The sequence below is a fragment of the Oryzias melastigma genome, linkage group LG17, assembly GCF_002922805.2.
Source record: "Oryzias melastigma strain HK-1 linkage group LG17, ASM292280v2, whole genome shotgun sequence".
In the NCBI taxonomy this organism is placed as follows: domain Eukaryota; kingdom Metazoa; phylum Chordata; class Actinopteri; order Beloniformes; family Adrianichthyidae; genus Oryzias; species Oryzias melastigma.
The window spans coordinates 20,896,925-20,920,379 of NC_050528.1; the positions used below are offsets into that span (position 1 = coordinate 20,896,925).

The window sequence follows — 23,455 nt, forward strand, 5'->3', positions numbered from 1 at the left end:
GTGCTTTTTTTTTTTCTCTCTCTCGTTTTTACTGGCTTCTAATGGCAGCACGTGTTAGCCAACCCCCAATGCAATGGTATGGTCCACATGTATTGAGCATAATCAAAATAAGTCCTCACTACTTTTTTACTCAATGAAAATGTGTAAGGTAAAACTGTTTGTTGTTGACTCCATAATAAGGAGAACATAAACTCCCCCAGAGGCTGTGTCTAATATTCGGAAACCTCCATCTCTTCACCAACATAGGAAATGTGTTCAGTAATGAGCAGTTACTCGGTGAATACAATTTGGCAAAGTGTTGAAGAAGGCTGTGTGGAGAGGTACATATTTTATTGGACCCTAATGGGAGTTTGTTCCGAAACTGGATATAGTTATGCGGCTGACAGGCAGAGAAATGCCTCTTAAAACTCTACCCATTGATATTTAAAACGTTGGCCTTTAGGGGGTTGGTTGTTCATGTAAGGCATTGTTTCACCTCTGTGTAAAGTATCTAAGTCAAAGATCCAAATTCTATTGGGCAGCAAGTAATGAAAACCTTGTAAAATTAAGAAAAGAAGGTATTTCCTCCATTAAGCAGGGAGGTAGGTATAATTAAACACTTTGCTCTGCTGTGTTAGACAGAATAGTAATAAAGGAACTAAAATAAAATACTTCCAATGCGAACTCCCACAACCCAGCTTAGCTCCCACAGGCACCTACCTTGGTGTCTCATCTTTCAGGCTCCCTAATACATAGAAGCCTGGTTTGCATCTGTAGTGGCAAAGGGAGCCAACGTTGTGCCCTGACGCCAGACAGTTCATAGCAAGAAGTTTGGTGTTGGGTATGTTCGGAGCCTCTGGACACTCTATCTTGCAGTAGGCCTCTGGGAAAGACCACAGCCCGTCTTCCATACACACCAACCTGTCATTGTCGCCTATATGGAGGGAAAATCAAGAATTAGGAGGAAAGGGGCACAATTTTAAAATCACGAGGTGCATAAAAAGTGTAAATTTTACATGCATGTAGATTAACTCCATTATCTATAATAATGCAAGTGTAACTTCCGAATAAAAATGTTGGTCATTTTGCTAGACTAGCTAATAGTTTATCATAAACATTTTTTAAATTCCCTCACTCCTCTCTAAATCCTTATTTCCAGTGAGCTTTCTGGTACGGTAAAAAGTGGTAAGTTATGATCCAGCGATGCGATGACTAGAAAAGCAACAACAACGGAGGTCATCCAGCAGCTCGACTTTTTTTTATTGCTTTACTTCTATTGCATCGTGTATAACAGGAATTTAATGTTGTTTGAAAGAAGATCTGGGCAGCTAAGATGACCGTGTCCAAAAGAGAACACAGGAAACTGCAGAAACCAGAGTGCTTACAAATCTTGGTAACGTTAGCTTAAATGAGCGATATTTTGGCGCTCTCCAATGTCATCATCACTTTCTGCCAATCAACGGGTGGCTGTTTTAGTTTGATAAGTTTAGGAGATACAAAGTTGAAACATTTGAGCTCCAATTTCCCAAAAGACCTCAATATTTCGGCAACTGAATGAAGTAAATCGGTAAAGGGGTTGAAGAGCTGTGAATGTCCAAGAAACTTAAAGTTGTAAGAGAATCTTAAAAGCGTGAATGCTTCAAAGCATTTACCCAACGTGAATGCTTAGTAACTTTCCTACAATCATCTAAATTAGGGGTGTAACAATTAATAAATTGATATTTCTATGATCCAATCAGATCGATCCGTCTGAGGCAAGTTGTTAACTATTGACCCAAAATGAGAAAGATTGATGATAATTCTTGACAGCACAAAAAAAAACCACAGTAATCAAAATACAGTGTGGTAGAATGTTCTAATAGTCTTCCTTTCAATTATTTTGATGTGGGAAAACAGTGGATTGAACTTCATGAAACTAAAACGTGAATGGATTTGACAATAATTCCTGTTTGCTTGTACACATGTTTAATCCACATTTGATTATCTTGCAAGAAATACAACATATATGGAAAACTTCACCTGCCCTGTTCAGTAGCAGGGATTCTGAATCGCACTGGTTACATTTTTGGCTAAAGATTGCTTGGATAAGTTTTTGGGTCAATAAATCGGATCGTTAAACATGAAACATTATCAACTATGAATCTTATCATCAATAACAAGGATATGAATCGAATAGTTAAAATTCATCATTGTGACATCCCTAATCTAAATGTAACTGGTAGGATTGGGGGTAAAACTTTATTATAAGATTCCTTAACAAGCTTTATTAACACATTAACAAATGTTTTTAATGTGTTTAAGTCAAATAAGGTTTATTAATAAACTTGGTAAGAATCATTAACATCTGAAGTGAGACTATTTTCTACAAAGGCATAGCTTTACAGCTTAACAAATCCATTAAATATCTTTGTCAACTTTATATTGAGTATTTTCCAGCACCTCATCAAAAGTGTTACTGGATTGGGCTTTAAAGTTGGGTTAGAATCATGTTGTAATCAAGAATGACAAAACTTAGGGTTTATACTTGTCATTTATGATCATTAACAGGCTGGGAAGTGTGTAAACAAAAGACCCTCACAACTCCACATATATTAATATGAGGCTATTTTGATGAACACAATTACAAATCAGGCTACAAATCTTCCAGCCATCATATGCAGTGTAAAAGTGCTTTGTGTAAACACTCTCTGCTTTAATTGACTTCTATTCCAGCAAATATGCTTGATTTGTTCTGGTGGCTCAAAGTTGCAGATCAATGACGAAATATGAATATCAATTTGCAGAGAGATAATAGACATAAAACATAAAGACTGACTGCTTTTATAGGCACAACACCCGTAACAATGTTCATCCTGACTATTAAAAGTAAATATTTTTTAGCGTGGCACAGCATATTTTATGTGGCACTTAAAAATCAGTTGAGCTTATTAAAATCTGCTGCAGCTGTTGATGCGTGTCGAGCACGTCTCTGAGCGTGCTTTCACTGCTGAGTGTTGCACGATGGCCTTCAAATATAGTTCCCTGAATCAAAGCCACAAATAGAATTATATTTGTGCTTTTAAATATTGGAGTATGTGGTTCTGACTGCTGACTCTGCTGTGACATTTCACTGTGGCTTTCCAACCGCAAACACAAGTGTGTGGATCCTGTGCCTGTGCTGCCTCAGGAGGCTTCTATGGCATTGCGTAAGCGGGATCACCAAAGGAGAGTAATGATTTTTCACTTATGTGTGTACTGTGATCCCTCAATTTACGCATGCAGCAGGCAATATTTGCTCTTGTGCAAGCGGTTTTTAAAAACATTGGAGACATCTGAGTGGAGGGAAACCGAAGCATGTTTCATGTGAGGATGTCCAGGGAAAGGGAATATTTACACACGTCTGTGGAACTATGCATTCAGGTGGAATCTCCGAGACAAAAACCCACATTTGAAGCTCACATAACTGTTAAGAATAAGTGGGAAAATATATTTTTTAAACGACACATGCCGTGGAACTTGAATCTTTTGGCCTTTTCAGTGTTGAGGAAAAATATGAATTATTTTGGTTCAAATCTCATATAGAGGGTCACATTAAAGCTATAAAATTATATGAAACAAGCTAACGCTGCAGTTTTATTACAAGAGTAAACAAATGCTCATTAAATTAATTAAGGGTTTGCCTTTTTTACAATAACTAAAAGGTTTTTGCTTTATATAGAACATGAAAATAAAAGTTACAACAAAATATTACTAGGCTACTTTTGTATCAGGTCATTTTATTTTTTTATTTACTGAAGTGATTATTTAGATGGATATCTTTTAGTTTACTTGGGAATATTATTTGAAAACACAAAATAGTTTTTAGTACAATTGTTGGCCATTCTACCAATGTCTGTTTTCACTGTAAAAACTGAAACACTTTAAAAAGTTTGTCAAAAAGATGAGAAATATTGCCCAGTTTAGCAACAAATAAATGTACTTGATAACATATCTAGAAACGGTAAACAAAAAAAAAGAGAGCAGTAGAAAAGAAATGCCACGTTTTTATTTCTTTTGGCACTAAATTAATTCAATACAAATTTCTACATTCTCTCTCTATTTTTTACTTTTAAGTAGGAAGCTAAGCTCAAACTCCTGAATACACACTATCAGTTGTTAAACCTTAAAAAAAAGAGCAACATAGTAGAAATGAATGGATTATATTTTCTTGTCTGATTTAAACTGCAGTCCTAATTATCGTACACATGCCAGACCTTAATATTCTTACCTTTTCTTTTACTCTTCTAGAATTTTTATTCTGCTGTCCCATCTTCTCTTTTGTTTTAGGATTGACAACTTGTGTTTGGCTTAAACAATCGCATTTTGTGTGACAGACTGTAACTAAGGTCAGGTATGTTCTTCTCAACACTTGTAAAATGCAGAGGTAGGAAGAAGCAGTAGGGGAAGAATTCAGCTTTGGCCTTGAGGTGCATTCACACCGAACGTGATTCGCGTGCCCCGCCCCTCATTCGTCGCCTGTCAAAAAGTGTGTTCCTGAGGAGCTACCAGCTAATGCATTTAGGATGATCCCTATAAGGAACGGTGTCCGTGGATATCTCACTTAGAATGTATGGAAGACACAGAAGATTTTGAGAAATAAGGTTTATTTATTATGAAGAGTTCGACAAAAACATTGATAATCACGTCTCCTGTTTGAGTTTATATGATTATCAAAATTAAAATTTTCCCAGAACAGGAGGCTGTGTCTGTGAGACAGCTGCTTCTGCAGGGTTTCTGTGTCTCTGTGGCTGAGTTTGAAGGCTCACTGTCTCGTATTAACCCGAGGGGTAAAATGTAAGATAAGGGGACCCTGTTCCTGTTGTTTTTTTGTTTTTTTTTATGTTTCTATGAGGCCCAAGCCAGCAGCCTCCACACCCTGCAGCGGAGTATGGGGGCTGCCCCAGGAGCAAAAGCTTCTGAAAGCATCACGTGCCCAAAGCTGAGTTCCTGATCGGCAGATGCGATGTGGCAACCTGTCAAACTCCAGTTACTCAAATTTTTGCTCCCCTGCCCAATTCACACCGCGTCGCTCAAATTGAGCTTCTTACAGACCTTCTTGCCATGCCTGTCGCTCAAATCGCATCGCGGGAGTTCAGATCTGCCACAAGAATCGTGTTCGGTGGGAATGCACCTTTAGAGTGTGTTGGTTGCTCAACAATTTTAGCATGATCATATATTCAGATCACAAGGATCACCTGAATCCCTTTAATTTCTTAAATTGATAAATGTCAAATTATAATTTAGTGGGATTTGTGTTCATAACCTCTGATATTTTGAAGATTAATATAGTAATATGGTTTATGGGATTCTAGAATTCTTATTTGATTTTTGTGGTTCCTATAATGTTGAAAATACATAACCGATTACTGCATTTCCTCCATTTGTTTACCCTGTCTGTTCTTTTTCTCAATTATAATTATGGGAAGGCGATGCCATCAAAGTATGGTCACTCTTAGTGCATGGCTTATTGCTTTGCCATCTGGCCAGCACACCTGGCAGTGGAAACGTGAGGCAAAAATCTGGGTTCCAAAAGCCTAACCATTCTGACTTGAACTGAAATGTACAGCTCACTGGAAATATGGTTCTCACTGTGACCTTTTATGAATCCTATTCAAGAGACATCTAGTGATAAATTTAAGAATAGAAAAAAAACTATTCAGACTGTTTATTATTCACTAGAGACTGCCGTAGAGAAGATTCCAGTTCACCAGAACAGAGTTGATGCGATAAAACTATGAGTTACCTTGAAGAATGGCAGGCGGCCCACAGGTGAAGGAACATTGTTTGCCAAAAGTTGTTCCCCAAGGACAGCTGAATATAGCGTGGTAGACATGAGACTGATCAGGGAAGCCACAGTCTACTGGCTGACAGGTCACCATACGATCCCACGATCCATGAAAACACTCCAGCTCTGTCGTTCTCTGGGAGAGTGAGAGACAAACACAAGTTAGTTTAGTGTGATGTTTATTTATTTTCTTCTACTTTTTACAGAATATCTCACAGGACATTTGATCCTCACTGTTATATGAATAAAAAGTTCAAGAATAAACAGCCCCAAGGTATTTGTAGTGTCTACTGGCCTTTTGATAATATAATAGTCCTTTTTCCTTCAATTTATTTTTCATTCATTTATTCTAAAACCTTTCAATTGTGTATCTTGACAGTATTTGCTGTAGTCTCAGAGGTGTAATACGACATGACGTTTACCTGGTGGGATGAGTTCCCCTTTCTATTGAGCACAGTGATGCTGTAACCATGGTGACATTGAACAGAGCAGTGAGAAGCCTCCCCTCCTCCGGTACACCTACGGAGACACAGATGTATCGATGGTTCTTCTGTTTGTTCTACTCATTGTCACTCCTGACTCCTCATATATGGACGCATGGTTTGGGCTCCCTCCGCGTCCCTTTATGATGTTTTGGGTGTCCCCAACTCGATGTTTTTTGACGTGCTGGCTGCCGGATCCCCAACACTTGGGACAAGGTTTGGATGTGAAATCGTAACAGAGTTAGAGTAACAGTACCGGGTTACGATCTGGTCCCCGTCCCTAAGAATGGGGACCCCTGATCAACGTATGCATGGCCTTGTACCAGTTCGTAGCTCAACGGTTCGGGACCCCTGACTTAATGGGAACAGCCAGCGTGTCAAAAAATGACAAGTTGGGGGAAACACCCAAAATATCAAAAAGTGATGTGGAGGGAGCCTAAACCGTATGTCTATATATGACAAGTTGGGAGTGAGAATGCGTTGGTTTACTGCTTTGGCATGCTAGAGTTTTAATCTGGAAAGCCTACCTGACAGAGGCATGCTTTATCTGTGGAGGACTGCAGGTATCCAGTTGGCATGGCTGCCGCAAACAGCTATGGCAGATGTGACGGATTAAAAAAAAACAAAAACAAAAAACACAAGTATGAGATTAAAGGAATTTTTTTTCTTTAACTAAAGTTGATTGTCTCCTGTATCAAACATTTACCACTTTTACAATATTTTTGTATTGTAGTTAAAGTCAATGACATGCTAATCTAGTATATAACCAATCATAATAGACAATTATTAATATTTTTTTTTCTAATAAGATCAAAATATCATTTGGATAGTTTTGTCTTCCACTACTCATGTGTGATTTTCTTGTTGTTTTGAAGTAGTTAGCTGTGGGAGAGCCCACCCTGTGATGCGCACCCGGTCAGGGCGAAGGTGCTGAAGTGGCAGGAGGTCCTCAGAGCCACCCCTCTCACAGCCACAGAGGGAGACGAAAAGAGGAGGATGACAGAAGACGTGAGGAAGAAGGGTTGAGTCAGGTCGTGCGTCACGTTCACCACCAGAGGGTTTCGAAGGCATGAGACTTCGTGAGTTCCTGAAGAGAAGAAAGTTCTTATAGTTAGTATTTTGTGTATTGCTCTAAGTTTGCAGTTCACGAAAATATCATCAACACTGAATGTAATTGGGAAGCAATCCAAAAGAACAGCAGAAGAAGTAAAAGTACCTAGAGAGTGATTCTTGCCATTAACATCAGACAGGAGGACGGTGACTGTGGGTCGGCACTGCTCTCCTGGCAATAACCCATCTGAAGCCAAGTGTACCATCACAGAGGCTGCTACTCCAGGATGAGCAAACCCAACCTGTTTCCACAGAAAAATATACATACATGAACTCTAATAGGCAATGGGCCAGTTCATTATTGTTTGCAACACTACAGGGAGGCACCCCAAAGTCTTTACGCCACCTGTGTGGTCTACAGAATGAGCGAACACGCTGAGAAAATATTTTTTGAGCACTTACAAGAAATATTAAACAAGTTCAAAGTGGGAAAAGGAAGACGCAGAACAGAATGGTTAAATAATAAAAACACCAGCTTTTCGGTGAGCTGGAAACTAGAATATTTAAGAGCAAAGTCTCTGAAACGAGAGACTCTTTCATTGTGTTGTTGCACAATACAGGGGCAACTAAGATCCGTCTTTGTTCCTTTTCTGGCTGATTTATAGTGACAACCCCGAGGGCAAAAAAACCCCAAAGCACTGTTGTTGGTCCATTCATAGTGATGTCTACAGTCAGTCCTGATAACTTTTAAGAAGAGGGTAAGCATGAGCAGACCTGAGCGTGGAGACGTGAATGTCAGGTTATTGTGAAGAAATAACAGAAAGCTCTAGAGCTGGATCAGAATAACTTCTTGTCTGTGTGCTGCATTGTGGGAAAATTTGATTTATTTGTGTTGATGTTTATGATTAATGCTTTAGTCACATGCTGCAAGTTTTTGGGTTGTCCGGGCCGATGGAGGGTCATTAACTAATTACAACAATCTGAATTGAACATACATCAAATAAAGAACATGTATACAATTAATAATATACTATAATTAGAAGCAAACCGTAACTAGAGCAAAGTTAAGAAAAATAAATTACAAAAAAGAAAATGTGAGTATAACAGTACCACAAACGAGTATTAAAAAAATAAGACGGTAATAAATTATCAAAGTCACTAGTGAAAAAAAGTAAACAACACTGTAAGAAATATAAAAAAATTAACAACACAACAAAAATCCTGCCATTATTGACTCCGCCCTACTAAGAAGCAGGGAGTAGAGGTGCAAGGTGTGAGCAGCAGCAAGAAAGGAGGAGGTGTGCTGTTTACACACTATGTTGCCAGATTGGGCAGTTTCCTGGACAAATTGGGTGGGTGTTGACTCAAATTGGGCTGTCTGCAGGCAGACAGATGCTGCGCTTGGAGCGCTTACTCCGAAAGTAAATTGACGAAAAACGATGACGAAGGTATTGAAAGTAGCGATCTCATCACGCTAGTATCAATACTATTGATACACCCACCTCTAGCACGCGTTAGATTCTGTCAAACGTTAGTAGGGTGCGTGTGGCGTACTGGCCACTTACGGACCACTTGCAAATGCTGCATGCACACTAATACAAAAGTGCCTGTAGGACGCCGGTAGGTTGGCCACATAAAATACGCTCTGATTGTCTAACTTCCTCATTTCTAACAGTCAGGCTGCATGTAAGGAGTGTACATTTGTGATGTGAGAAGTACTAACCAGCCTATTGTGCAGTGCTCAGGGTTCTGGAGGTTTGAAAAAATGAACAGTACAATACACCCACCTACTTCCCTCTTACTCTTGTGCCTTGTTTAAGTGTTCACTATGATCTTTCACTCACAGCAACACTTTCGATCTTTGTGCTCACCGGGTTGTCAATCTTAAAATTTTCTTGAGGGGCCTATATTTTTACCTGTAGACCGCCCTTTTCACTAATAGCAGTTGTGACTAAGGCATAAGCAGCATGATTGTGATATGTAAAAAAAGATAAGTTGTCAAACTTTTTCTTTTCATGAAAATGATTATTTTAATTCTATTTCTGTGTACATTTTGTTACAATCTAATCTTAAAGGTATTTTTTCTGTTCAAATCTTGCTTTCTTTTCTAAAAAGCTCTATCCAGTTGTTCACATTGCGGGAATGGAAATGAGAAAGAAAATTGCATAAAGAAATTTAAACAGTATTTTGAACAGACAATGATCAAAGACTCGGCTATTTCTGCAGCCTCACTCGGATGTTACAGCATTCTAACTCTTCCTATCTCTGATTTGCCTCTGTGAAACGTCAGTTTGCAATGACATAACCCTCTGTCGGCAAAGGAAAAATTGTATATAAAGCATTTTTTTCTCTCAGTTTTTGTAGATGTGGTCTCCAGACATGTAAATGTAATCAGAAACTACATGTTTATGTTCAAAGATGTGTGAGTGTATATTTATGCTTTGAAGTACTTCAAATATGTTTTAAAGTTTTTCAAAAAACTATTTTCAGGCTTTTATCCTCTCATTTTTTTTCATGTTTTTTTCTTTTTGCTTTTTACTGATCCAAAAAAAAAAAAAAAAACGGACCGTGACCCTAAAACTGTGACACAATCCGAACCGTGAGCTTTGTGATCCATTATACCCTATAAGTAAAAGATCTTTCAGGTTTATGAAGGTTTTCATGAAGGTTTTTCAGATGGTAAAATAGTTTAAAAGGAGCCTTCAAGAGAAGCTGCAAGGATGGGATGGGAAGGATAAGTGGCTTCACGACAAAGTGGAAACAATGAGGTAGAAGAAAGAGAGCTCATAATTACGAAGAACTTATCTAAAAATGACAGGCAAGGTTGTGAAAACATCTGTCACTTCAACAGCTGGACTACTCTCAGATTGTGGGAATTGTGGCTCTGGAGAGAAACCGAAAACATAAGAACCAGACACTAGTCTGGGGTGTCATACATAGTTCTGATCGTCTGTACACGGCACTTGGATTGGGTTTAAATCAAGTCTGTTCAATAGCAAAACAAATAAAGCTTTCTCCTTACTAATAATAAAAAAAACAGTTCTAAAAATATTAAATAGTGTTTAGTAATCTAAACAGCTTAATTTTTAAATAATGCAATGCATGTTTGTAATTCATTTATCAATGCTGTGTGTTTAAAACAGTCATTTTAATTATGAGTTCTGAAATAATTATGATTAAGAGATCTACTTCTAACTCAGTTTTCCACTAATATTATTCCTTCAGATGCCAGCATTTCAACAACACACGAACCTTTGAAGTATTTAGCGATGAGGAATTAATTCATTACATAAAATTTGGTTTCCTACCATTAATGCACTTGGCAGTGATTGCTGTTCAAGCATTCTGATGATTGATGCCCATTAGGTACAAAATAAAAGCACAAAATGTAAATAAAGGATAAGTACCGGGTTAGTCATGATTCGTAATCATTGGACCTCGTAATTTATTATTGATCTAGAAAATGAGTAATTACGGTAACTAATTTATTGTATGAATCATGCAATTGTTAGAAAGTCTGGAATGTGTGCGTGCGCTTTGAGCCAGCAGTCTGTTTGGGAGGCCCTTCATCCGTACTTAAAGAAATACTGGAAAGAGCTGGAATCTGTTAAAGACGGTCGCCACCCACAGTCATTCAGCAGAGGGAAAAACAGATACAAAGTGCACACACACACACACCCTCCTACCTTCAGCCAAAATGAATGTTCCAGGCCATTATTTGAGTCGGACTGAGCCGTGCATGGGAACCAGGTATCCGGGGGCAATCTCTCACTCACTTCCAGGTGCTGATATCTGCACAGCTTCACACACAAAAAAGGGCAAGAAATGAAATTTTAAAACAAACAAAAAAAAAATGTTTTTGCTCAAAATATTTTTAATGCAGCATTTCTTTTCTGGTTTATTCTCAATAGCTGCTTGGAACAAATGATGCTGCAGGCGGTGCAGAGTGAAGAAACAATAGTCTAAACAATGAAACAACAATACAAAAGCCTTCAGGCAGTTTAGGAACACAGGTGGGAAACTACGGTAAGGGGGCCATATGCGGCCCGCCCAACTGTTACAAATTGTATTGATGCTCCTTAATTTTTAATTTTCCCTGTAATTCTGGAGTCTCCTCATAGACTATAAATACAATGACCTTTGATTAGGTGCAGAAAGTTACTCTGTATTCATGGCGTGTTGGAAGAGTTGCTGTTTTTCTGATGTTCATGTGTGTTTTCTGAGTAGTAAAGTTATTTTTTTCGATAATTTCAACATTAACGCAGCATTTCTCTTAATCTGCATTTTTCCCCTGAAGGACATCAACCCAATGGTGCAAATGAGAACAAAAGCCACAGTTTTGAAATTAAAAACCCTATGTTGTTCTGTCTATACTTTCTTTAAATCAAAAGTAAAGCATGTTCTTGTCCAGATTCCATGTTATTTCATTCTGTTAGAAGTAGATTATCAAAACACTCCAAATTTGGTCCAGCTTGTCCGTCAAATTTTAGAACCCATTGTGGCCCATGAGTACCCACCCCTGCCTCAAGAATTGTCCAAATTGAGATTGAGCATTTTTGATGGAAAGGAATAAGAAAACGTAGAAATAGGGTTATGTTTTGTGTGTTAAATGAAATTATTAAATTCACAACCAATTAGTCCATTTCCATCATGTGAGTCCATGCGTTTTTGTACTGCTTCCATAACAAAACACCTTTCTGGTTGGGTTCTTTTACAATTAATTCCATGGATCTGGGGACCGAGTGAAAGCATACTAGCAGCAGTATGAACATGACAACGCCACACCATTCATAATGTAAAGCACTCATTTTCAAAATATCTGTCAGCAATCTACTTAATTTTGGGTTTTTCGTGTTGTAGTCATGGTTTTACCACTTCAGATATAAGCATTGGGTTAAATACCTTGGTAAGTGATGGCTCTCCTGTGACTGCACTGGCAGGGCAGTGGTTGGGATCCTGGTGAGAAGCGCTGGCAGCGGTGGCCCACTGATCTAGGTACCCCAAAGGTGTGAAGAAGCCACAGTCCTGAATGCTGGAGCCCTGCTCAAACTCCTCACAAACACCATCGCCGTCAAAGATGTAACACTGGCTGGGCTCACCTTCGAAAAGAAAAGGATAAAGATGAATTATTGCCAATGAATATGAATCCTGTTTGCATCTTTGGGGGGGAAATGATCTCTAATTTCAAGATATTAAAATGTATGAATATATTTAAGCTTATTTAAAGAAATTATGGTGTAAAAGATAAAAACAAAACACTGAAGCATCTTGGACATCACCTTTCTTATTTTGTATATTTTGTATTATTGCCTTTCGTTCTATAAATGTATCCATTGTGTACATTTAATTAAAAAAATAAATAAATCAATCAATGAAATTATTTCCTTTGGCATTTGGAAACCATGTAATGCTTTAAAACTTTACAGGAAAGTGCCCCTCTGAACGTGTTTTTTTATTCCTCTTAGTCAAGCGTTTACTACTCTCTAACACTAGCATGCATGCATGGCTATTTTCCAAAATTATTATTATTATTATTATTATTGAAAGTCTGAAAAATCCACATGAAAATGCAACTGCTGGTCACTGTTACTTCAACCTCAAACTCCAGGGTACTAACGTTTGCATCTTTTTTTAGTTTGTTTGTTTTTCTATGAACAAACAGTAGCTGGAAGTAAGGATATCCCGATCTGGTTTTTTTTTTACCTGATAAAATTTTGAGTAGATTTTGCAAATATCAAGTCCCAATTGAGACTTCTGTGACACATAAAAAATGAACAAATGTAAACTAAACATATCCAGATTTTCACAGATTTTTATTTTATTCACATTATTTTACCCTTTAGAACTTAGAATACTTCTGTAAAGTAGCTCAAACAATCTAGTAAAACTGGGAAACTATCAACGAGAAGAATAGTTAACTATTAACTAGAAAAAATGGGTGATAATTAGTCGTGAGAGTTAAAAATTTAGGGAAAATGTATGATTTTTTTCTTTAGCATTATTACTGTTGTAGCAGGAAAGAGATGAGTATTCATGATAGCTCATATCAATGTAACTGTTTATTTTTTTAAACATTACTCATTTTTTGTCACTTTTACCCAGAGCTCGCACTTTCTAGATCCCTTGGCAGCCGCCTCACTGTCAACTCTCCATTTAATTCTCCATAAAAATTCTCATTAATGCCTTTGTGCAGTACAGGCCAAACGTTTCAGTGGGTTCCTTTATTTTCCTGACTATTTACAATGTAGATTCTCACTGAAGGCTGTGTAAAGGCTATTTGACCAAGAAGGAGAGTGAAGGAGTGCTGCAGCAGATGACCTGGCCTCCACAGTCAGCTGGACCTGAACCCCATTGAGATGTTTTAGGGTGAGCTGGACTGCAGAGTGAAGGCAAAGGGGCCAACAAGTGCTAAACACCACTGGGAACTCCTTCAAGATTGTTGGAAAACCATTTGAGATGACTTCTCTTGATACTTACTCCTCAAGAGAATGCCAAGAGTTTGCAAAGCAGAAATGAGAGCAAAGGGAGCTGCTTTGAAGACACTAGAAGAATATCAGTCAAGTATGATTTCAGATATTTTACCTTTTTTGGTTAGGTACATAACTCTACATGTGTTCATTCATAGTTTTGATGCTTCGGTGAGAATCTACAATGTAAATAGTCATGAATATTACAAAAACTCATTGAATGAGAAGGTGTGTCCAAACATTTGGCCTGTACTGTAGGTCTTTGTTTGTGTTAGGACAAACCAATAAACACTTGCTCTGTTTGTTCATTATGAGCTATTGAACCCAGAAGTCCAGATCTTTGAATATTCACTTTACTGATCTGGTTTTGTGAACCCCTGCTCAATCTAGAGCTGTATTCTGCTCCGTTTTACGGCAATAAAATGTTGGGATTCGTTCATGATATACAGACTTCTACCAGGCCATTTGCTTAAAATGTTTAATGTTGATCATAGCAATGAAAATAAAATAAATAAATATTCCATCCTGATCGGAATGCAGTGTCTGATTTTAATTGAGTTTGAAACTTCCGGCCAGATTTTTGATCACGTGATCTGAACATGGTCTATATTTGCATAAATAATTATTTTTATTTTTTTTACGAATATGGACCAAACTGAAACAAATATTAATAATGTGGAAAGAGAAGCTCACAAACATTGACTGTAGAAAAGGATGAGGGAGGAGTGATGCAGAAGATGCAGGTCAGAGAAAAAAAAAGAAAAAAAAACATAAAAATAAACAAGAAATGTGAACAAAAAGGCCACATTTTACAATTGTCTGTGATATAAAATGTACTTTGAGTTAAACAGATCCTGCACAACTGGAGTGAAATGTTTACTAACCACTACCAACATGAAATGTCACTAACAATTATGGCTACGTCTGGGCTTAAACTGGATTATCTTGTACATTGTTTCTAAAATGTCAAAAACTTTGTTTGGTATTCATTCAAAGTTGAAATATATTCCTAAAAACTCTTTTCTAACCTTTTCTGGGGGCAGTGAGTGATAATGCATATTTTAAATGTCACTTCTTTCTGGTGGAATTATAATAGAGTTTCTTAAGTTGAAGAGTTTTTTTTTTTTTATGGTTGTGTAAAAGTGCAGATGTACCATATGTTCAGCAGAGGAAAAGGAAGCCTGATATTAAACAGCAGTATCAGAAAAACAGAATGAAGAAATGAAACTTCTGATGCAGAAGTTATTTACATTTTTAAAAGCAGCATGAGTTTTTAACACTAGGCCTCTTAAACCTCTGAACAGCTGGGGAGATTAAAAAGACAAACAGTCAGTCAAATGCTGAACAAATGGCTCCAATTACTCAACAGAAATATGTTTTCAAAAGCAAGTCAGGCTGAGACAACTCAATATCACATTGTCTTGCTGAGTTCATTTGGCCAGACTACAGTGAGTGAACTCAACCTTTAAAATCTGAGGCACCTGTGTTTTGTTTGGTGTCTCTGTGGTGCTAAACTGTGCAATCTAACCTTTATTTAATCAAGCTATCAATAAAATCTGTCAAGCTAAGTGAGCAGAGCTTTGAGGAATCGCAAAGGGAAACTGTAAAAGTGCATTTCGCCTGTGTTCGATTAAAGCAGCTGCTGGTGTGAATTCACAGAGGATGTTGAATTCCTAAAGCCGGAATCGCGAAAGCTAACTGGGTCAAGCAAATGTGGCCCGAGAAGCCAAACAAATGTTCCATCCATGACTCAAAAGGAAAACGGAATAATTGGTTTTAAGAATTGCAATTTGTAAAAAGCTGTTTTTGCCAAAATGTTTTCCTCCTCATCTTGATGTGTTTTATTGTAAAACGAGAGACGTAATAGCCTCCGTCACGGCATGGCGAGTCCTAGTGAAGACCCCCTAAATAACAAATTGGCTGGATGATGGAAACTTCAGTTCTGTAACAAGCCCTTGTAACCCAAGCCCTTACACCACACATGAAAAACAACCTCGGAGCTGCCAGTGGAAACAATGCACAGCCGGAGAAGAAAGCAATGTAATGTTTCATTAGGGCTGACCTGCCACAGCTTTTCAGCAAAGCTGCAGTAAAAGAGGGGAGTTTGGGTGAATATTTTGTGTGGAGGATAAATTGTAGGCTTGCTGCGAACAACAATAGACTTGCTCAGATTTTTCATTCAGTCCGATGTCTGTTTTTTTCTTTTTTTTTTTTAATTTCATTGAGTCTTACTAAAGAGTTTTTTTCTAGGATTTCTGCTTTCATCTTGTCACTGTCTTCACTATAAATGATTTTTCTGCATGGACTTCTAATGCCTAAGTAACAAATACCCTTATAGGTGGATCCTGGGTGTTTGGAGGGAGGAAATGGGCAAACCTGTAGCGGCCCTCCACATATTTTAAGTTCATAGACCGCTGGATGAGCCTGTAAAGCAAAAATGCTCATGCACATTTTCATATACTGACCAGTGGTCCCCAACCCCCGGGGACGGTCCATGGTTCATAGAAAGAAAAAAATAAATATATGTGCAAATGTAGATAATTTCCATCCATCCATCCATCTTCTTGACCGCTTTGTCCCTTTCGGGGTCGCGGGGTGCCGGAGCCTATCCCGGCTACTGATGGGCGAAGGCGGGGTACACCCCGGACAGGTCGCCAGTCTGTCGCAGGGCCTAGATAATTTCCATTTAGTTTATATTCTGATCCTGAATGAAGTTTGATTTTTAAAGACTTCCTGATTGTTCAATCAAATAACATTTCTGATTTGTGAAAACTTGTAAAAGGGACATTTGAGAATTTTCCTACAGTAAGGTTGAATTAGGCAGGCATCCGCTCAGAAACTTCAGCACAGAAAATGTTCCTTTGTTTTGAAAGAAAAAACCCAATAAATGAGGATTTATGTAAAGACATAATATGATCAATATTTTTGCTTTGAAAGATAATCAGCGCCTGGATTGAGTGTTAAAATGTCTTTCTTTTTTGGGCGGGGCGGGGGGTCATGTAATGTCTGTTTTATTAAATTTTTTTCAAATCAGAAACAATTTCTATAGGTCAACAACTTTGTTTCATTGAATCTGTCATCTGCATAAACATATCCACTATATTTTTAGACTTTTTTTAAACAAAATTTCTTAGAATAGCATTTTATTTTGAAATAGATTTTCAGAAACCAGGAGCTTAAAAATACCAACTTTGGCTCCGTTCGGACCGGTCCGCGTTCACAGACCGGTCTGTGGCGGTCTGGCAGTAGAACGATTTGAGAGGCTTTCTCTGTACCGATCAGCAGCCTTTCCCCACGGCAGCACTCTCCCTTTATTGGTTTTACGCAGTTTCAAACACATCTATCTCCAGAGGAGCTGTCCTCCTGGGAGCATTGGTGTGAACTGAACTCACCGTTACAGTTAAACCCTGGCTCCTTTTGGCACTTCCTAGTGCACCCATCACCATCTAAGAGGTTGCTGTCGTCACACTCCTCCGTCCTAGAGGAAAGAGGATCATCATCATCATAATGCAACTTCATTACAAGCTCACGCATCAGATAATACACACCCCTGGACTCGCCCGTCTCCACAGTAGGGCTGCCTGTGAGTGTATATGAGAGGAGGCGAGGGTTCACTGAGGAGACCTTCTGCTTCCACCTGGACTGCATACTTGTACTTGACTCCAGGTATAACAGAGCTGGAAAAGAACAAACATAGTGGAAATCATAATGATTTTCTGTTTGGCGCTAATGAGAACTTTTTTTACTGCGCTGTTATTTAATCCTTATTAGTGGTGAGTACAACCTATTTCAACATGATCAGTTTGTCAAATAACTCTGGGCTCTTGATAGCACAAATGCCAACCTCAAGTGTAGGAGAAGCACTCAACGTAACCTGGAATAAAACAAATGCTTCTCAATGCCTTTCATTTAAGTTTACCCATAAAGTTGATATTTGTAATGTAATATTGGACATTCTGTATAATAACTACATACTGACCCTCACTATATCCCAGTTCACCTTTCGTTGTCTCATTTCGCAAGCTTTTCTCTGTGCACTTTTGTTTGTGTTTTTTTATACAGTACACTGTGTTTTGCGTCTTGATTGGCTGTAGTCAGCCAATCTTCTCTGTGCAGAATCTTCTATACAAAATACTTTACAAACAAAATACCTAGTTTACCAAATCTACATAAATCTTCAATCGCAATCAGACCTTTTTCTTTCTAGAATACTGGACTTTAAAAAAGTTTGAACTTTGGGAGTTTAAAGAAAAGATAAAAGATTGAAAATGTTCATGTCTGCTTGAGAAACGTGTATAAAGTGTTTAGTGAGGGGTTTTACAGCCGTAAAACATTTATAATCCTACTTTGGAGATTTTCTCTATTTGTTTAAAATTTGAAAAAAAAAGTAAAAGTAAAGGTTGAAAGTCTGTTATAATTTTAAAAACCTCATAAATCGACTTTTTTAGTTGTGTTTTGATATTTTAATGTGCCACAATGTCACAAATTTAAATAAAACACCTCAAAATAAGGCTTTTGGCAGCGATAATTAGGTTAAAAAGTTTGATTAAAATAGAAGAATTAATTACAAGTCACTATTAATTGATTGCACCAAAAAATGAATTATGTCAGGGCATTCTTTTATTTTTTTCCAATTCCAACAAGGAAAAACGTGTTGTATTCTATTTTTTTCAACATGTTTTGATAGGAAGACCCACTACTGTACAATCTGGTAGATTGATAGACTTATATTTAGTGATATAAAAAGCATGACATACTGTGGGTGAGTGGTGTAGTAGTCAGTGGATAAGAAGCCAAGATTACAAAAAATTGGACCTGAAGTCAAAGTCTTAGCAGATTAATCATAAAACTGTGATAAACAAACAAGTTAAAAATTTCTATCTCTACTGCTGTTGTCAGGGTTGGTGCAAATTAATTAGGAAAAATACCTGAGAGTGTGGTTCTAGTCTGCTTTTGGACAAAAGAAAAACGACTTTCTCAGTTCACCCCACTTCACCTCTGCAGCGCTGTTGTCTCTTATTTTCCCAAACATTTGTCTTTTCCCTCCCTCACAAGGAGTATCATCCATATCAATAAAAATTTCTTCTTTTCAAGCCACTTCTCTGTATTCACCTCTCTTTCATGCGCTTGCTGTCATGTCTTTTCCAATTCCTGTTGTTTTCTTCTCTCCTTTTCTTTATTATCTGTTGCGCTCTCACAATCAGAGGCTTTTTTCCAGGCTCCCTGCTCTCGTATCGACCCCCCCCCCTCCACACACACACACACACCGCTGCCCTCGTTAGTCCCACATAACTTCAGTCCCACCGGTTCATGCATCTTTTTGCACTTAGACACAGCTTGTGTAACATAGAAGACGTGTTCCTTGAAAAATTAGCTGTTTTTGAAGCTGCGTCCACCTAACAGTGACATCTGAAAGTGGCCCCAAATGATCTGCAAACATGTAAGAGGCATGTCGTACGCTGCCAGGTTGTTGTCATCTTTTGGTCTTTAAAAAAAGACTTTGAATAGAGACATCAAACTTTGGCAGCTTTTTTTTTTTTTTTGCTGAGAATGAGAATAAAAAGGCAGCTCGTGGCTTTGCATTTGAATTCCAGTAATCATTTGGACACTCCATAACACCACACAGGATGAAAACTTGATTTCAAATAGCCAAGAAAACTCCAGCGAAGTTCTGATTAAGTATATGGTTGTTGAAACAGATTTGGATCAGCTACACTCCCTGAACCCCTGAGTTTGTGTTCTGACCACTGCAAACAGAAGAGGTCCACACTTTTTAAAAGACAAAACAGATTTACTGGATCTCAAACACACAGACAAGCACATTCTCTTTAGAGTAGTTCTTGAGAAGTGGAGTGAAAAGTCATTCAAGGTATTTTGGGGGTGACTCAAACATTAAAATAATACATCTGTAGTTTTTTTTTTTTTAAGGTCACATAATAGGTCTATTACTAAGTAAGACAGGTTGATCAGCTATAAAAAAACTGAAAAAAGCGTTAGTCCAGGTATTATCAGTTTATCAAAAAGTCTTGGATTTTGTCTTTTAAAACAAGATCTTACCTGTCTGTGAACGTTTGCTGAGTTTGAGGTGAATGGAATTTGCTGGTGAAAGGCGGCTGGCGCTGTACGCGATACAGCAGAGGCTGGCAACCAGAGCAAAGAGGGCTCCCAGGGCCTGAAGACAGCATGACTGCATCGATCTCCATTTTCTCATCGAAGGTGCTGAGTTTAATGGCCTCTATGGCAACATTGTGGGTGTTGAGGCGCATGGTGAGGGGCACGTCGCAGAAGACGTGTTGGGGTCCGAGGTTGATGCTTTCTCCGGTCTCTGTAATCAGCTCAATGTTGGCAATGGCTGGGTTGTCTAAAGGAAAGCAAAGAGGGAAGAATGAATTTTTTTTTAATTACAATTCAAGTTTTTTCTATTTTTTTCTTAGAAACATTTCAAAAACAGAAGATATGATACAATCATCACTAGATGTTATAATAAACCCACTGAACAGGACTTCTAATCCCTGCGAGATATGTATTTTCTTTAATCTGTGTGGTCAAGTATGCCAAAATGCCTAAATGCCAGGTTTTCAATAAATCCAGAAGGTCTCTGCACGATGCCCACGCTATGGCATTTGTTAGCAGGTGGGGGCTGGCAATCAATTTTTACTCGCCGCGTGGTGGCCACCGAGGTTTTAAGAAAAAGTTCAAATTAAATGGCAATCTGACAATTTTTTTTTTTTTTGACATCGGGCAGTGGCCGCCTGGCAACATTTGTGCTGCTGTTGACCGCACCCACTGTGGCTTTCCTTCATCCCCTTATATTCCTTCTTTTACAGAGGCAGGTTACTCAAGTAAATCAGATGTGCACAACTCATGTGAAATCTGCAACTGAAATAAGGATGAGGATGAACTTGTTTGAGCAACTTGAGTTTGTAACTTTGCTTTTGATGTAAATAATATAATTGTGCATGTAAGTAGTAAGAAATTTTGTTTTGTGTGCTGCACATTTTCTTGTGCGCTGAGAATGTCCGAGCAGCGCGCAGGGAACATCAGATCAGAGTTGCTGCCAGCAGAAGATTTGGCTGTGGCCGCCTAGCCGTCACATGATTTCATAAGGGCGTCATCCACGCCGCCAGACTGCCACAGTCAGCATTTATGACCATGTCAATGATTTTCACCAAAAAAAAAAAAAATTGGGGGCGGCAGCTAATCTGTGACCACAGTTTTAAAATGATCTATAAGCAATACTGACTTCTGGGGTTGAAACATTAACAGTATATTTGAACTGGACTGAGTGACCCCTCCCCCTTTGGGATCCAAACAGAAAATGCCCGTTGGGTCGGAGAAGTCAAAATCCCAAAGACTTGTATTGAGAAATAAACAACTATTACTTATTATTTGTCAGAATAACGTTCTTGCTCTGCTACCTTTTTTAACAGGTTTTTACTAATCCAAATTTTTTCATTATATTTTTTTCTGTATTGCAAGTTATCCAAGTCATAAACTGACCAATCAGATGCTTCAATAAAAGTAGGTGGTCTCTTATCGATTGTTCAAACTGTTTGACAGATTCTCCCGAGCCTGCTTTCAATTGGTAGGGGCGTGGCCTTCCAACAAGCTTGGACCAGTCATTGCTTTCTGACCATTTCTGGTTCCAACATAGCGATGCCCGTATTGCAAAAAAGTTGTGACTAAATTGACATAATTTGGAGCTGGAAGTAAGCTGTTTTCCATTGTTGACGTCACACTCACTCGGTCCAGTTTTCATGTACAGTCAACAGGCCTCAAACTTTGCGTGATGATGAGTACATTTATAACAGATGAACACTTACTAGATGAGATGTAGGTGACCCAGAGCGTGAGTGCATGTGGAACGATGAGATGCAGAAATCTCAGAGTGAGCGTGCAGCCCTCTGTGTCAGGGCACGACGACGTCAAGTTAGTATCATACAGACTAAGCTCAGGACTCCAGGCCTGCAAACTGGGCTCACAGGGCTGCTCCACATCAGGTGGACCTGGATCCAACAAAACAAACGACACAGAAAAATTAGGGAATGCAGAAAAAAATTGTTTCATTCCACAAACCGCTGAAACAAAGTTCTAAAACCTTCTAAATAAACCAAAGACTGATTGGCTAGTTAAAGTCTTTTAGGCCTCACCATAAACCACTCACACGAAATGAACGTTCTTTCAAGTGCAACAGTTCTCAGTCTAGCAGTAAAAGGTCTGTGGTTGGACCACAAAACCAAGGCATGAGCGGTGAAGACAAAGATAAATATCCTTTTTTTGATGAAAAGATGCTGGAAAGTAAGAAAGTGTTAAGGTCTCCCAAAAAAAATAAAAAATAAAAAAAGTAAAATTACAACATCAAATACGTAAATTTACAAGAAAAAAAATAATGTAACTTTTTTCTTGTGCATTTTCAAGATTGGGACTAACAAAACAAAATAAAGTAATATTACTTATACCAGTTATATTACTCTAGTGGCTGGCTTGCAGGATCTCTGCACTACTCATTGTTGAAGCCATCGATATTCCGCCAGCTGTCCTCTTCCAATCCTTTCTTCCTTCACAAGACAAGATCTCCTCCAAGTCAGTGTGATGCTTCCATCTGAAGAGGCCCAGTTTCTGCATAGTTTAATGTTTTTTTAATTGGATTTTGAGTCGACAAAAAGCTCAGAATTTGTTTGTTTTTGAGACTTATCCGGAAATACCAAATGTTCCACGTCTTTCCTCTTCAAGCACAGCTGTGATAAAAGGACAACTTTGGCGTCCTCTCTTGTTAATTTATAACTTCTTTTCTCATTAATTTGTCTTTTTTTCTATATTTATAACTTTAAATGCTGTACATTTACAAAAACAAATAGCCCTATGACAATCGTAAATAAACTTGAAATTTTACACTCATAATTTAACAGTTACGTTTTTTTTGTAAATGTAGGACTTTTTTTCTTTATCTCCAACTTTAAATTTGTAAATTTGCAACATTAGAACACATAAATATACAAAAAAAGCCATAAAGGTAGCCCTATGACTTTGAAAGTTGAGAACACGCAATTTTATTTTATTTTTATAATTTAACAGTTAAGAATTTTTTCTCTTAAATTTATTCATTTTTCTTTACTTTTCAACTTTAAATGTTGAAAATTTACAACTTGAAGACATGAAAATTTACAAAAAAATACACAAATTTAGCCCTATAACTTTGAAAGTTATAAATACACAATTTTATTCCCATAATTTACCAGTAATTACTTTTTTGTCCTAAATTTATGACTTTTTCTTTCATTATAACTTTATTTGTTTAAATTTACGACTTTAAAACACATACAATTACAAAAAGCCACAAAATTTACACAAAAAAGCCACTTTTAAAGTGGTAAATACACAATTTTATTCTCATAATTTAACAGTTGCTTTTTCTTTATTTTTTAACTTTAAATTTTGTAAATTTACAACTTTAAAACACATGCATTTACAAAAAAGACACAGATTTAGCTCTATGACTTTAAATATCATAAAAACACAACTTTGTTCTCATAATTTAACAGTTATTAATTTTTTCTCGTAAATTTACGACTTTGAAGCGTAATTAAACTTTTTTTTGTTTGTAAACTGGCCCTAATAGTCCGCTGTAGGAAAGACATTATCTAGAGCAGGGGTCTCAAGCTCAAATCAGCCGG

General features: G+C 37.7%; 1 protein-coding gene across 1 annotated transcript in view; it reads right to left on the reverse strand.

Moving 5' to 3' along the window:
- Window positions 1-23,455, reverse strand: part of pappa2 (pappalysin 2) — a 68,127-nt gene that overhangs the window by 20,232 nt on the left and 24,440 nt on the right. Inside the window, exons 10-21 of the mRNA XM_024273557.2 lie at window positions 21,605-21,787; window positions 19,839-20,142; window positions 17,330-17,458; window positions 17,174-17,259; window positions 12,217-12,413; window positions 11,001-11,114; window positions 7,481-7,616; window positions 7,177-7,351; window positions 6,792-6,857; window positions 6,205-6,301; window positions 5,741-5,918; window positions 700-913 (exon numbers count right to left, since the gene is read on the reverse strand). Of these exons, the coding sequence (XP_024129325.1) occupies window positions 700-913; window positions 5,741-5,918; window positions 6,205-6,301; window positions 6,792-6,857; window positions 7,177-7,351; window positions 7,481-7,616; window positions 11,001-11,114; window positions 12,217-12,413; window positions 17,174-17,259; window positions 17,330-17,458; window positions 19,839-20,142; window positions 21,605-21,787 (1,879 nt within the window). The remainder of the gene's footprint in view (window positions 1-699; window positions 914-5,740; window positions 5,919-6,204; window positions 6,302-6,791; window positions 6,858-7,176; window positions 7,352-7,480; window positions 7,617-11,000; window positions 11,115-12,216; window positions 12,414-17,173; window positions 17,260-17,329; window positions 17,459-19,838; window positions 20,143-21,604; window positions 21,788-23,455) is intronic.